A 15,418-nucleotide genomic window follows, 5' to 3' on the forward strand; every position below is an offset into this window, starting at 1 on the left:
CCAGTACTCCTGCCTGGAAAATCCCATGGATGGAGGAGCCTGGAAATCTGCAGTTCATGGGGTTGCTGAGGGTCAGACACGACTGAGCGACTTCACTTTCACTTTTCACTTTCATGCATTGGAGAAGGAAATGGCAACCCACTCCAGTGTTCTTGCTTGGAGAATCCCAGGGATGGGGGAGCCTGGTGGGCTGCCGTCTATGGGGTCACACAGAGTCGGACATGACTGAAGTGACTTAGCAGCAGCAGCAGCAGCAGCAAAGAAGGTGATTCTCCTCAGAATGGTTTCACTTGAACATAGTGAAAGTTTTCTCCAAGAATTTCCCACCCAGAAAAAGGAGTGAGTCTCCTGCCCTGGCTTCTACAGGTAAATCAACAGAGCACCCTGATGGGACAGCATCACCCATCACTGTTTCACTGGTACGCCCTCCCTTGGATCATGGCGTGTGCTCTTTGGGCTGTTTTTCATAGTCTCCACAGCTGGGAATTCAAGATGCTATACTTAGGCAGAAGTCCATGAAGGAATTAATTGATATGAGCCAGAAGTTGATTGCCATTTAAGTACTCAGCCTCCACCATGCCAAGTTTCCTTCTTTGCAGAAAGAACTGAGCTTGCCTGCAAACTGGCTCATCCAGGATGCGAGCACAGGATGGAATTCAACCTTTAATATGCTGCAACACCTGCTTGGAAATAAAGGGGCTCTGTGCCTCTCCCCCCAAGGAGTTGACAGCTGACTTCATTACGAAGGAATCTGGCCGAGATGGTCGTGGCTACTCCTTGGCCCTGGGAGGCACTCACCCGGGAATGTGGTACCAACCAGCCTTGAGCTTTGGGGTTCTGCCAGAAACCCATAGTGGGTCCTTTTACCCTGAATCATCCCTCTTGCTTGAACTCCAGGCGCTGGCAGTACCTTTGGTAGCACTCCCTCCACACCAGGGAGATAGTAAGAGGCTCCGGTGTGCTGGAGCTGAGAGGAGAAGCATTTGCAGGTGTTCTCTAATGGGATCTGGAGTTTCAAACTTCCTTTCTCAAGGCTTGTGCATTGTTGCACCCCAATGGGGGCAAAGCAGGGCTTCCATGCTCTTTAGGGTGGGACTTGAGGATTCATTGGAATCCTCACCCAAGTTCTGAAACAGACCCAGGCGGCTCTGAAGAGCCTACCCCAGCCTGTGGGGAACCCCTAGAGGCCACCTTGACCTTCCATTTGGGCTGGAACACTGGTTAAGCTTGTACGTGTGCATGCTAAGTTGCTTTAGTTGTGTCCAACTCTTTATGAGCCTATGGACTGTAGCCCACCAGGCTCTTCTGTCCACGGGATTCTCCAGGCAAGAACACTGGAGTGGGTTGCCGTGCCCTCCCCCAGGGGATCTTCCCCACCCAGGGGTCGAACGCACGTCTTCTATGTCTCCTGCATGTGCAGGCGGCTTCTTTACCACTAGCACCACCTGGGGAGCCTATCAACTTCCAAAGTAGAATGTCAACCTTATCATCAACCTTATCACCTGTTTGTATGATTTCCAAAGCAGCTAACCTGGCCTCCATTAGCAAGAGAATACAGCATATCTGGCTTTCAGAAGAAACTATTGACTTTATGCTATTTTTAATCCTTCATCATTCAACAAACAAACAAAATCCATCTAAAATAGAAATATGTGGGAACGAGGGTGGGCTTATATAGAATACATCCATTTGGCGGATTACTGCTCCACCTGAAGCAATAGAATTATGAAGGCCACAAAGCAATATCAAAATGGCATATGATACTTACATACACAAATTGTGTAATTATTTTAAACGAACACTTTAAATAGTCTGGCATGAAAACAATTGGGAAAAAAATAATACTTGATGCTGAAGGTCAAAACTGGCAATCCAAGAGCGGGACCTGGCCTGAAAGCCTATCTCATATGGCCTGCACAGCAGGGGTCAGCAGAGTTTGAATAACAAACGGAGTAGGCTGCCAACATTTAGAAATTGGCACATGGCATAACACCACCCGGATCGCTGGCTTCTCCTAAGACACTGGGCAATCTGGCCTCGGCAGGCTGCCTTTCCTCCAGGCAGCAGTGGGGGCAGCTGATGGGGGGCTTACTCCCTGGGTGCCCAGAGTCCCCCCTGGGCCAGGTTTCTCACTCATTAATTTGTAATCCTGGATGTAGGTGTAAGGGTGGTGGGCTTCTGGTTCATTTCCCCCCTTTCTCCTCGTTCTGAAACGTGCTACACGTTAGTCTACTTAAATAATCATTACATGCCCGGTTATAAAAAGTAACGTTGAAGAAAAAGTGTGTGAGGCCCATATGTCTCTGCTCCTAGGATGCTATTTGCATATTTCTAGTCTTGAGCCCAGTATACTTGTGAGAATGTTAGCCTGGCCCAGTGGGTCTCAAACACAGCTATACTAGGTCACCTAGGGCACGTTTGCACTGTAGACCAATTAAGTCTGCTTCTCTAGGGGTGAGATTCAGGAATAGAGTTTTTTAGGGGGAGTCCCTGTTGGTCCAGTGGTTAGGACTTGGTACTTTCACTGCTGGGGCTCAGGGGGTTGAATCCCTGGTCAGGGAACTAAGATTCCACAAGCCACACTGTGTGGTGTGTGTGTGTGTATGTATATATATATATATGTATATGAGATATATATACACATGCATATATATGCCACATATATACCTGTGTGATATATAGATCACATAGACACACACATATATGCAACACATATGTGTATATATGTGGCATATAAATATATACATATATATATATACATGTCTAGCTTCCCTGGTGGCTCAGACAGTAGAGTGTATGTGTATATATATATAGGGCAGGCTAAAAAGTTCTTTGGGGTTTTCCATAGTATGTTATTCAGATATATGAATCTTGCCCATAATAGATTTTTTAAACGCTTTCTAGATGATGCTAATGTAAAGAGTTCCTTGAACAATCAGAACACTTTACGTTTGACCCATTTCTCAGCGTTGGCACTGTTGATCTTTGGCAGCTGTTAATTCCTTGCTCTGGGGACCCGTCCTATGAATCGCAGGATATTTAGCAGCATCTCTGGCCTCTGCCTATAGATGAAGCCACATTCCTCCAGATGACAGCCACTGCATGAGGTCATAAAATTAGGTCAGGAACACTGGCCATCGTGTTGGCCACTGGACTGCATAGAAGGCCATCGTGAAATTTCTTTGGGAATTAAGTGTTAAGGAAAAAAAAACTCTCATAAGGAACCGGTACAATTCTTTCTTTCTGTTGTTTTTTTCCTTTGCTATCAGGAACCTCAAAGCTAATGTAAGAATGCGTTCAAAGCAAAATTAAAGCAGAAAACAAGCCAATCACTCTTCTGTGTTTTCACCGTTCTGTAAGATGCTGCTTTAAAAAAATTATTTATTTATGGCTGTTCTGCGTCCGTTGCTATGTGTGGGCTTTCTCTAGTTATGGCAAGTGGGGGTTACTCTTCGTTGAGGAGCACAGGATTCTCATTGCAGTGCTTCTCTTGTTGCAGAACATGAGCTCTGTAGTTGGGGTGCATGGACTTAGTTGCTTTGTGGCATGTGGGATCTTCCTGAACCAGGGATTAAACCCGTGTTACCCTGCATTGGCAGGCAGATTCTTATCCGCTGGACCACCAGGGAAGTCCCAAGATGATGCTTTTCCTGTTAACGTTGTGTTAATCTTTAAGTTGCCTTATATTCTTAAGGCATGAAGCAGGAAATAGACATAAACAAGGTAACAAGCAGGAGGGAGTGACTGTTCCATGCACTGTTCAGTATTTATGACCCAAAGAATGGTTGGTTATAAAGAAGAGCCTGCTGAATTTGAACGACCTTGTCACTGGAGGATCGGCCAGGCCTATGGGGCAATGAGTCAATTTCTTAGGCCTCTGGCTTTGTCTGGGAAGTGACTGAACCGTGCTTATATTGAAGGAATTCAATGGCCAGCCGTGTGATGGCCTCTAGAATGATAAGCCTCAGTATCCATTGCGTCTTAAGAAGTCCAACCCCTGCTGTTTACCAGGAGTTTGGAAAGTCTCAGAAGTGATGTTGTTAAAGGCAACTTGGGCTTCATCCCTGGATAAATACCATCACCTGCTTTCCTTTTCATGAATGAAGAGCAGCTTCCCTTTAGTAAAATATAACCCACTCATTAATAACCCAAGGTTTTAAAGCTTTAAAAAAATCAGCATTAAGTGTGGCTATTTCATTTTAAATGCAAAATCCTTGAATAGACCAGAGATCTTAATTTTTTTAAATATAGCGGAGTATTTTAATTATGAATGCACTTGCATATTCTCAGCATACTTCATTATTTATGTAGCTGGTGAAAAAGCTTTTTAATTAAATAGCATGCTGGCAATCCATTGTGAAATGTATAGATGTAGATTTTCCTAGCATTAAAAAACTAAACACATGCGCATGATACCTTCTGGCAAGCACATGTACATTAATCACCAGGAGGTACTTGTTTCCAAGTGATCCTAAAATTTGACCAAACTGTCTTTTTATTGGAAACAAAATAAGTAGCATAATTTGCTGGCACTCTGCATGGTTATTCTCACTCAATGCACTCAACTCATTTGGAAATGGGGTAGAGCAGCGGTTTTCAAAGTGTGGCCCCTACATCAGGAACAGGAGCTCCCAGCTGGGTACTTCCTAAAACTGTCAGCTCTTGAACTCCACCCCAGGTCTACTGACTCAGCAATTCTGGGTGTCTGGTCAGCACCCTGTGATATAACAAGCCCTCCAGGTGATCCTTATGGAGGTTAAGGTTTGACACAGATTATGAGGTGGGGCTTATACCTGGTATCTGGGTTTTATTCATGGTTCCCCTCATGACAGTTGGCCATAATAAAATGAATAAGTCCATGCATTAGTTTCCCGATTAAAAAAAACTGTTACGAAGATTCTCGCTTAAGGTTTAAAGAATTGCTTGAGGTCATCAGAGTTTCAAAGAGAGTGAAAGAGTCCCAGTGGGTGAAGTATTTGAAGCAGGAGGTGGAAGAAAGCTGCCCACTAATATCAAGTCTATACTTACCGATTTTGAGTCAAGATAAGGGCTCAATGTATATACATGGCGATTCTCTTCTGCTCCCCCTCAAAAAAGCCTCTGAAATTCGAGAGCACCTCCTCATTCACCATTTTGTGGCAAGCTGTGGCGTGGTGTCAGCGGTCTTGTGTAGACACCCCGTGCCTGTATGGAGGCTGATGACCAATCCATGTCACCTCCCTGGGCTAGGGGACAGAGGCCTGGAGGTGGGTGGTGTGCAGAAGACCACACCGAGAGTCCGCACTCCGGGCCAGCGCGACGCTTACAGGCTCCCGGCTCCCTGCTCTGTGCTTTGTCTTCTGAATGAACAAAGCTGCTTCTTAAGTACACATAAGCCAAACTGCCTCTCAAATTGCAGCCATCTACTTTGAGTTCAGATTTGCACAGCATGACATGAATTGGGCTGCAAATTATGCAGAAAACAGCCATCACATCCATCTGTGATGTCAAAATCCTCCAGTACAATGTGACCTAGTAGGATCTGTGAGAGGAATAAGTACTTTAGGTCTGATGCCTTCTCTATGCCATGTGATGAATCTCTTCCTAGGTGCTTTTGGCCTAGTATGGAAAGGTTAAATATGATTGAGGTTGTGCCTGGGATATTCTCAAGAGCAGAACTCATTTCCAGGGGTGCAATTAGATTTTTCTTTTAATGGCAAAGTAACTAGCAAAAGAAAATACACACATACACTCATACCTAATGGTAAACTGAATTTATTTCCTCTTGGAAAACAATTCCAGTAATCTCCAGGTTCAGACCGCAGAGTAAACATTAATAACAGTAACATACAGGTTAGTTCAACTGATTCAAGAATTTGGCTGTGTGAAATCATTAAAGAAAACCTTGAACACTCAAAGCTTCAAAATGTATCCAGGAAAAAAAAATTCTTTGACAGTCTACATAACAACTATTGCATATATAGTGATGCTACCTGTCACATTGCAAGGCTTACAAATATATATACGGGCCTTACCCAGCTGTGGGGTTCTGTGAGAACATCTCTTCATGGTTTTTTGCAAGAATCTTCAGCAATAAAAAATAGTCTTGGGTTTAACCGTTGATATACCAAAAAAGAGAAATTCTAGGCTTAAGTGTTAAGAAAAGGAAGTCCAAATATAGTCTCACGTGTAACCGGGTTGTTTTAATCTGTCTTCCTTGAAAATACTTTCTCTTAAGCCATTTTGCTCACATTCTTTTTTTTTTTTTAAATCTTGCCTGAATAGGGCCCAAGTCCACTTGTCTTTATAAGACCATTTTAGTATCAGACGACATAATACATGTGAGACACTTTATATACAGGGGGTCTATCCGGTGCTCAAAAGTTCAAACACATGAACATCCAACAGTTTTGATAATACAAGTTTTATGGTACAATACAATGTTTCTGAATAATATACATTAACAATGAAAGTTTCGTGCAAAGAGTAAAACATGTTCCCTTTTTGTGCCACAAAAGTCATTCTCCTTGAGAGACAGTGCTTGCACTAACTGCTGTGTTGGGTCATCGTATGGTTCTGTAATGAGAAAGAGAACGGGGGTAGGGGGAGAGAAGAACCTTAAGTGATCATATTTTCATCAAACCAAGTATCTATAAATGCTTGTTGATTTACAATGCCCTGAAAACTGTTTCTGGGTCCGGAAGAATAGGGGCTTGGGGTTGCAGGGGCCTGGCTTCTCCCCACCCACAGTGAAAGCCAGGAGGGAGGGGTGGGGCGGGGCCAGGGGGGGTCTTCCCTTTCTCTGACTCTGCTTCACTCCCCAGAAGACCCCCCTCACCTTCCACCATTTCTTCTTATCAGCATACGCCTCTTTTCAAACACCAGGGTAACATTATTTTAACAGATTTATCTGTGCATTATTTCCATTGATTACAGGTGCTTTTGTTCCACTCATGCTTAGAAGGTGAACATCTTAACAACAGAGGCCCTATCCATCCCTAAACATAGATTTTATGGAAAAGAGCTGCCCAGCCGACGCCTGACAAACGGGGCAGGAAACATCTCCAGCTCTTCTCCTGGGGGTGGGCTCGGGGTTGGGTCCCCCCCTGGTGCAGAGCAGATCACAGCAGCCTGAAAGCAGACCCCCTCCTGTCCCCAGTAGGTGCAGTCTTTGTTGTACTTTGGTGGGGTCCCCTCCATCCACACAGCATGGCCCCTTCCTGAGTCAACATCCTGGATCCAAACTGTGAGCGGGAAACTGGGCTTTCGGGCAACTTATGACCACAAGCCAGGTCCAGAGGGTGAACACTGGGTGGGCGGGCTCCGGACCTGGGCCTGTGGCCTGCATGGGGGATGCTCACAGACCCAAAGGACATTCGTTCAGAGCAAACACCTGGAGATGACCCCTCCTGTGCCTTCCCTGAGCAGTGTTTCCCACCTCTCACCGTCGACCCCCTCCCCCCATCCCTTCTGATCAGAATCTGGAGATCTGTCCCCAAGTATGACCACTTCCAGGTTCCTCCCATCTAAGACCGCTTCCCCTGTCTCTGACTGCTATATCATATGCAGGTGAGGTCTTGTCTTCTGGTTATCTGCAGTTCTGGCTCTCTCCCTGTGTCCGTAATCCTGGTCCTCATCCACTTATTCATTCCTTCACAAGCAGCTCTTGAACACTTGCATCACCACCAGCCACAGGCCCCAGCATCGCAGCACTTGGCAAAGAGGATCAGGCCAAATGAATGGCCAGCTAGGCAAGGGCCACTGGAAGGAGAAGGATGGTCCGAGCCTTCACATCTTCAGAGTGCTCACAGACTCAAGAAAGTCACATAGGCACATAACGAAAAAGCCACCTGGTGGGAATATATTAGAAATGACCACAGGAATATCACGTACGCCTAACCTGGCCTCGCCTTCGGGGAAGGCTTTGTGGTGGACCTGGCTTAGGACATTTTAGTTGAGGCTGGAAACACGAAGAGGCATTTGGGATGCAGGGCGGGTGCTCCAGGCCAAAGACCCTCGTGGGTAAAGGGCAACGAAGCAAGAATACACAAAGTAGGTTTGTGGACCTATAGCTCATTCAGATTGGCTGGAATCTTCTTGAGTGTCCAGAACCAAGAATGTGGATGAGAAATGAAGGTAGAGAGAAGTTTGGGGCCAGATTCTGAAGAGCCTTCTGTACCTGGCTAAGGAGTTCAGACTTGGTCTTGTGGGTAAGGAGGAGCTATGGAAAATTTTCAGCAGAGGGCTTTGTCTTTGAGATCTTTGTTATCTTTTCATTTCCCCAGAAAACTAGCCAAACACCTGCCCAGTGAGTAAAGGGTGAAAGGCCAGAGGCTTGGCTGCTTTGAGTTGCCCAGCTGGGGCTTACAGCACCAGTGAGGGAGAAAGGGGTGTTGTGAAGATGACCCAGGTCTTCTGTTTCCTATTTCAAACTAAATCCATTTTATAAGAAAATGGACAACAAATAATGAGGACTTTATTTCACTCACCTTTACTTAAAACATACCATTTTTATTAATTTAGTGAAAGATGAGCTGGATTTTTTAATTCTTCTTTTAATAATATTAGCCTAAATGTCCATACAGGAGCAGGCCATTTTTCTGGCAACTCTTTTTTTTCCTTTGCATTGATTCTAAATAAATATTTGTGCAAATTATTTTTCTCCAATAGGTAGACATAAAGGGTAGTAAAAAAAATTTCTGTAAGATTGGGCTTGACTCTGAGATAGCACAATGTCTGAGAAAATTTGGACAATGCACTTTGAATGTTTTTATTGTCTATAACTCCTTTGATCATAATTACATTGATACTTAAGGGGGTAGTAATGTTTCTTAGTCTCACCAGTATTTTGATGATCCTTTATGTCTGCCTATTGGAGAAAAATAATTTGCAGAAGTATTTATTTAGAATCAATACAAAGGAAAAAAGTGAAAATGAAGTGGTAATCGCTTAGTCATGTGTGACTCTTTGCAACCCCATGGACTATATAGCCTTCCAGGCTCCTCGTTCCATCAAATTCTCCTGGCAAGAACACTAGCCATTCCCTTCTCCAGGGGATCTTCCTGACCTGGGGATCAAACCTGGTTCTCCTGTATCACAGGCAGAACTCCATGGACAGAGGAGTCTGGCAGGTTACCGTCCATAGCATCACTTTCATTTTTTTTCCCTTTGTATTGATTCTAAATAAATAGTTCTTCAAATTATTTTTCTCCAAAAGTAGACATAAAGGATAATCAAAAAACTGATGAGACTAAAAACATTGCTATCCCTTTAAATATCAACAAAATTATGATCAAAGAGATTATAAACAATGAAAACATTCAGTTACTCAAAATGATCTGTCTAAACATTCTCATACATTTTGATATCTCACAGTCAAGACGGATCTTACAGAAAGTTTTAATTTAAAAAATTAAGAAAATAAGTACAAGAAGCTGAGACAATAGCTATCTAAATGGTAGAACTTTGACAGGATGGTGTGTGATTTTTAAAATCAAAGTAAAAAAAAAATTAATAACATTATTTAAAGATATTTAGCAATGTCCCTGGCAATTCAGTGGCAGTCCCAATGCAGGGGTTCCAGGGCTCGGTCCCTGGTCAGGGAAGTAGATCCCTCATGCTGCAATGAGTGATTCCGCATACCACAACCAAGACTGGGTGCAGCCAAATAACTAAAAAAATGTTAAAAAATGGAGTGCTTACTCCAGACATTCCACATTCAATTGAATTATGGAGGGTAATGAAAGAAGCTATATTACAGTCTCTCTAGTGTTCTTCTATCTATACTGAGAAACTGGAAAACAGAAACCTAACACAAACTGGCCACAGTAGTCGGCAACAGTTGTTTCTTGGATGCTTTCATCCTAAACCAAAGCTATACACGTCTCTTTAGAGGTGCAAAGAAATGAACAACTACATATGAATCACTTATTGCAACAGATTGAAGTTGCTACTATAAAGGATTTATGCTTTGCATATTAAGAGAGAGGAATATAAATCATCGGCGAGAAGGACAAGGGTAGGGCTTGTGAAATGCAAGCTTCAACAAAAATAAGGAGCTGCAATATAAATAACGTCTAAATGGGAAATCTGGCATGAAATATGGTGACGGCAGAAAGTTCTCTTGTGCAGAGATACCTGCATACCACTGAGGTCATTCATTGTCAGTCTTTCTCTTTTTCCTTCCAAATTGGCTGAAGGGAAGAACAGGGTTCCCCACCCCCACCCTCATCCCTAGGCATGGCAGTCACCACTGTCAGTGATTTTCAAGGTGAGAAATGGGGGTGTGTGTGTTTGTGTGTGTGGGTGTGTGTGTTCAGTCATGTCTGACTCTTTGCAACCCCATGGACTGTAGCCCACCAGGCTTCTCTGTCCATGGAATTTCCCAGGCAAGAATACGGGAATGGGTCGCCATGTCCTTCTCCAGGGAATCTTTCCAACCCAGGGATAGAAACTGGGTCTCTTAGGTCTCCTGCATTGGCAGGCATATTCTTTACCACTGCGCCACCAGGGAAGCCCGGAAATGTGGCATATTTGCATGGAAAACAAAACAAAAAACTCAGGTGATTCTGATCCAGTCCTCAAGGGTTTGTCTTCCCCACCTTGGAGGATCCTTGAAGTGTGACTTCCCCTCTCCCATATAGTACTTTGAGTCACTGAAAATATGAATGACCTGATTTCATTTTCTGGAGGAAGGAATGGGTATCTGAGCTGCACAGGTTACTGGGTTGGCAAATAGGGACTGGAGAGAAAGACAGCGTGTTCATCTCCAGACTTCACTGAAGATCTACCCGTAAGAGAAACAAGAAATTGCTTCTTGGGAGCCCTCTGCCTAATTGGGTGTGCTTTTAAAATCACAGACAACATTTTTCAGAAAGGGAGACAAGAAGTGAGTGGGAAAGATGAAACATAGACCAGAGGAGTGCTAAGCCCAAGGAGAGGGCAGGTGCCTGGTGCTTGGTGCTCCTCGCCAGGCCAGCCACACCACAGAGCCCACCGTGAACCCCCACAGCAAAAACAGGGACGGGGACAAGCAGAGCAGAGAAAATGCTGCCAGGCCATCCTTGAGTCGCCTTCTCTTGTAAGAGTTTTCTGCTCTTTAGGTCTGGAGGAAACCACTACACTAGAACAAAGCAGTGGGTAATCTCACCAATTTTACACAGCAATTCACAGTCCCCAAAGTACTTTAATGCAATGACAGGTTATGAGAAAAAATATCTGTTCCAATGAAGGGAAAGTGTTTTACATAATCGAGGAGAGCATCAGGGCAGCATCGACGCCGGTGGGGAGGGGTGATGACAGAAAAGGAAGTAGGAAGAGAAGAAAAGTTCTGTAATCCCACAGAGAGCCATATTCTACTCTGCAAAAAGCCATCTCTTGGAGACCCCATGTCTAAGTAACTGAAAATTGCAAACCATTAATCCCAGTTATGAACAGTTGTTTTACACGAGAGGGGTTTGTGTTAAAAAAAATTAAATTCACAACACACCTTAAAGCTTTAAAGACAATCCATCTATGTATGATACCTTAATAGCCAGGTTTAAAACAAAAAGAACACCAAAAAACCCCACTCTCTTTACTGTAAACGGCCCCATTTGGAAGGAGTTTGTTCTTTTTCTCCTCTAAAACCTGAAATTAAACTTAGAAAGCTAAAAAACAGATGAGGACCTTAAAAATTCCCTTCTAGCACTATGAATTTTTTTTTTAAATATGAGATGCCTTTCATTTTACAAGACTGGAATTCTCATTTTGGGCTTGGCACGCTAACACATGATTAATTCAGCCTCTCTCTTTCTGAGAGCTGACCACATTTACTGGTCAAACGGTTTAATCCTATTTAAAATGCAATCCAAGCAAAATATTTTTAAATAAAAATAAAAACCCACGATCCCCTGTAACTATTCACCTTGGCCAAACTATCTCATTTGCCCGCGATCTTGATGTGAATTTGAATATCTGCACCTATAACAATGATGAAGTTAAGCTCCAGAGGAAAACCAGGGGCCATCTATCTTCCCAGGGTGGAAAAATTAAGTCCCCACCCCAAAAGTGGTGCTCATGGATCACCCTTGCTTGGCCAATATTTTGGCAGAGACAGTGTCTCGTAGTCTGTGCTTTGTAGCCTTCTGTTGGCATCAACAAAATATTAAGTAGCAATAGTCATAAAAATAAAAACTATGTCTGAATGGAAGTTTTGTGAGATCTGTTGAGTCAAAGATGTTAATCATTTTTACTGTGACTTGTCTATTTATAGCCCTTTGTCTCAAATTCTGACAAGCTTTTAAAACTAAGAAAAAGAGCCATTTTAAAAAGGAATGAAAAAACAAACAAACAAACAAAACAGGCTTTCCACTAATTCACCATGCCATTAGAATCCCGAATTTAAACTGGAGTTGTATTCAGTTTAAATGAGATGTTTTCCAACCAGAGGAAATAGGAGGCAATTGTGGCTTTGCAACAATGCAAGGCGGGAAGAAATAAAAGAAATAGAAAGATTAAATGTAGCTGTTTCTTTCAACAGATGGTGACAGCACCGAGGCAGCATGTTGTTTTTTCTTTAGTTGAAGAACGCAAACATCCGTAATCAATCATTGCTGATTAACTAATTATATTACCCTTCCTTTTATCACCAGGGTTGGACCTTTATCTGTAAACACTATCATAGTCTGTATGCTCTTATTTTTCTAGAAGCATATCCCAGTACACAAACACAGTCGTGCAGTTACAGGCTGCAAACAGAATTCTACATTATTATCCACCTTTAAGCACTACTGCTTTATTTTTTATTTTTTTTTAAACAAAAGCAATTGGTTTCCAACAGGCTGGATAATAAGTCTTTTGACCTGCATTCTTCTTTGACCCATTAAGGTCACCCCTGTGCTCGGGCATATAGCTGACTTCGGAAATGCCTGCGAGTCCTACATTTCATCTCCTGCCCACTCAAAATAAAGCTTTCTTTAAATGTGTCTGCTCGGGTCCCTGAAGGCCAAAGAAGCCTCCCTGTAGTGGGCGATGGAGGGACAGAAGCCTCTGCCTTTATTAATGAATGCAGACCATTATGAGTCTGGCTGGCTCCTTCCCTGTTCCCAGAAGCATATACTGTACGTGACTTAAAATGCTAGAATATTGACACAAAGCGAGCTGGGCACCCCTAAGGAAAATTACTCCTTGGATATAATGTAGGCTCGTAACAGCTATTAGAGTACAAAATAAAACCCTCCGGGATCAAACTGACATATACCGCATTCTACCTAGTCCTCAAACATTAGAAGAAATTCTTTGTGAAGGCACTCTCAAGGACAGCATTAAACTGACTTTTGTAGCAATCTGCAACAGCTTTTTGGCTCAGAGCTTTTAGTACTAAATCTCTGGTTTGAATCAATATAAGTACTATATCTTCTACATTAATCAATACATTTGGTTCGATACATGTTCTATTAAATTATACTTTCTAATCAAGATTTTTACATTTCCACCCTCTCTCTTTTTTCCATTCCCAACTTTGTTTGCTAGTAAAACAGTTTTAAGAGTGTAGCCAGCTTATGGAGAGAAGATGTTGGGCGATCTCCCCTCACTGGTTAGAGAAAAAATACAATAGCGAAGGGCAGCCTTTAAACATCTTGATAAGGTTAAGGGGATTTGTGAAGGCGATAAATTAACATTTTCAAAGCCTACACAATTACAAAAAGGACTCATAGTTATAAATTAATTAAAAGTGAATGACTTCAGCTCCGTAAGTACCATTAGAATGTTCTAAAAAATCACCCAAATCATCCACAATACCAATTAGACTCTGTTTCACCATCCCAAGGTTTCTCTTGTCCACAAATTATATTACTTTTTAGCTGGGGAAATCTGAGGTAATTGTGTTTTCATGGTCCCTACCTGGTAAAGATCAGGAACCTATACATGGGTTTGTGCATTTTGGTGAGATACATTTTGGTGGCTCAGTGGTAAAGAATTTGCCTGCCAGTGTAGGAGATGTTGGTTTGATTCCTGGGTTGGGAAGATCCCCTAGAGAAGGAAACAGCAACCCATGCTAGTACTCTTGCCTGAGAAATCCCATGGACAGAGGAGCCTGGCAGGCTACAGTCCATGGGGTTGCAAACAGAGTCGGACACGACTTAGCAAATAAACAATAACAACAAAGTACTTTTAATGAATATTCTTTAAAAGACAAATATATAATGTTTCCCAAAGTAAAAAATATATTCATAAAATGGATTTTCATTACTGGGGGTGGCTGACTCACAGTTTTCACTTTGGTAGAATTTACTAAAATGAAGTCTGCTCTTGTATTTTGATAAACAGCAGTGGAGTTTCCCAAACTGTCTGTCATGATATGCTTTGCCTCTCTCTCTCTAATGCCATGAATGCTGCATTTATGATCATGTTTGCACTGACAGAATTTCCCTCTTTATTTTTTCATATGGTAATGTCATCACCATGAACTTAGACACTGATGCATTTTCTTTTGACATTTAACAGTTCGCATGGGCTTGGCCTGACATTGCAAAGCATTTTCTGGGTGACACTAAGCTATATTAAAGCAAAAGGTGAAATGGCATCATCAGACGTGATCAGAAAAATACACGATATTAAAGACAGAAAAGGACTATTCGATTATTGAATTTGTCCCCTTGTTGAACAAAATTTGTTCTACGAAGTTTACACTCTGGGCTAGTTTTTAATGGTCTTAGCAATGAAATTTCCATCACACCTCCCAAAGGAAACAATTTCACATTCTAATAAACCTCACTGAAGGACATTTTTCTTTTTTTTTTTTGTATTTTTTCTTTGGACATTCATGCTAAAAAAGTCTAGAAAAGGTCGGCCTGAGATAACTCTGAAGCAGGCGGACATTGGCATGTTTATGAGTTTATGTTCAGAAGCCTTCTTGATTATGTATTTGCAGTAGAAAGTTCTTCTGTCTCATCCAAAGAAACCCAAAAGACAATTCAGTAAGCAGTTTCTTAGGCATTATGCAAAAATTGGTCATTCAGTTGCTTTGTTCTAGAGGGAGATTCCTACAAATTAAATGGAAGCCCAGGGAGACCAGGTTTCCCAACCTTAGCAGTAGTGGCTTGTAGTGGCTTGTTGGGAGGGACAAGTCTTTGCTCCTCTGCGCTCTAGGATGTTAGCAGCATCCCTGGCTTTCATCAACAACATGCCAGTGGCACGTTTCCAGTCATGACAGCCAGAAATGTTTCTCCTGGTGCTTTAAATGGTAAAGAATCTGCCTGCATTGCGGGAGACCCAGGTTTGATTCCTGGGTCTGGAAGATCCCCTGGAGAAGGGAATGGCTTCTCTAATATTCTTGCCTGGAGAATTCCATGGACAGAGTCTGGTGGGCTACGGTCCATGGAGTCGCAAAGATTCAGAAACCTCTAGACCTTGCCATATCCCCTGGAGGAAAAAATCACCTGCAGCTGAGGACCAC

At 42.7% G+C, this 15,418-nt stretch overlaps 1 protein-coding gene across 2 annotated transcripts in view; it reads right to left on the bottom strand.

Moving 5' to 3' along the window:
* Positions 1 to 5,736: 5,736 nt before the first annotated feature.
* The window catches only part of ZNF521 (zinc finger protein 521), a 313,802-nt gene continuing 304,120 nt past the window's right edge, over positions 5,737 to 15,418 (bottom strand). For both annotated transcript variants that reach the window (XM_040264762.1, XM_040264761.1), the window contains exon 7: positions 5,737 to 6,555. In XM_040264762.1, coding sequence (XP_040120696.1) covers positions 6,526 to 6,555 — 30 coding nt within the window. In that variant the 3' untranslated portion in view covers positions 5,737 to 6,525. The remainder of the gene's footprint in view (positions 6,556 to 15,418) is intronic.

This window comes from Oryx dammah, unplaced genomic scaffold (assembly GCF_014754425.2).
Source record: "Oryx dammah isolate SB20612 unplaced genomic scaffold, SCBI_Odam_1.1 HiC_scaffold_22, whole genome shotgun sequence".
Classification (NCBI taxonomy): domain Eukaryota; kingdom Metazoa; phylum Chordata; class Mammalia; order Artiodactyla; family Bovidae; genus Oryx; species Oryx dammah.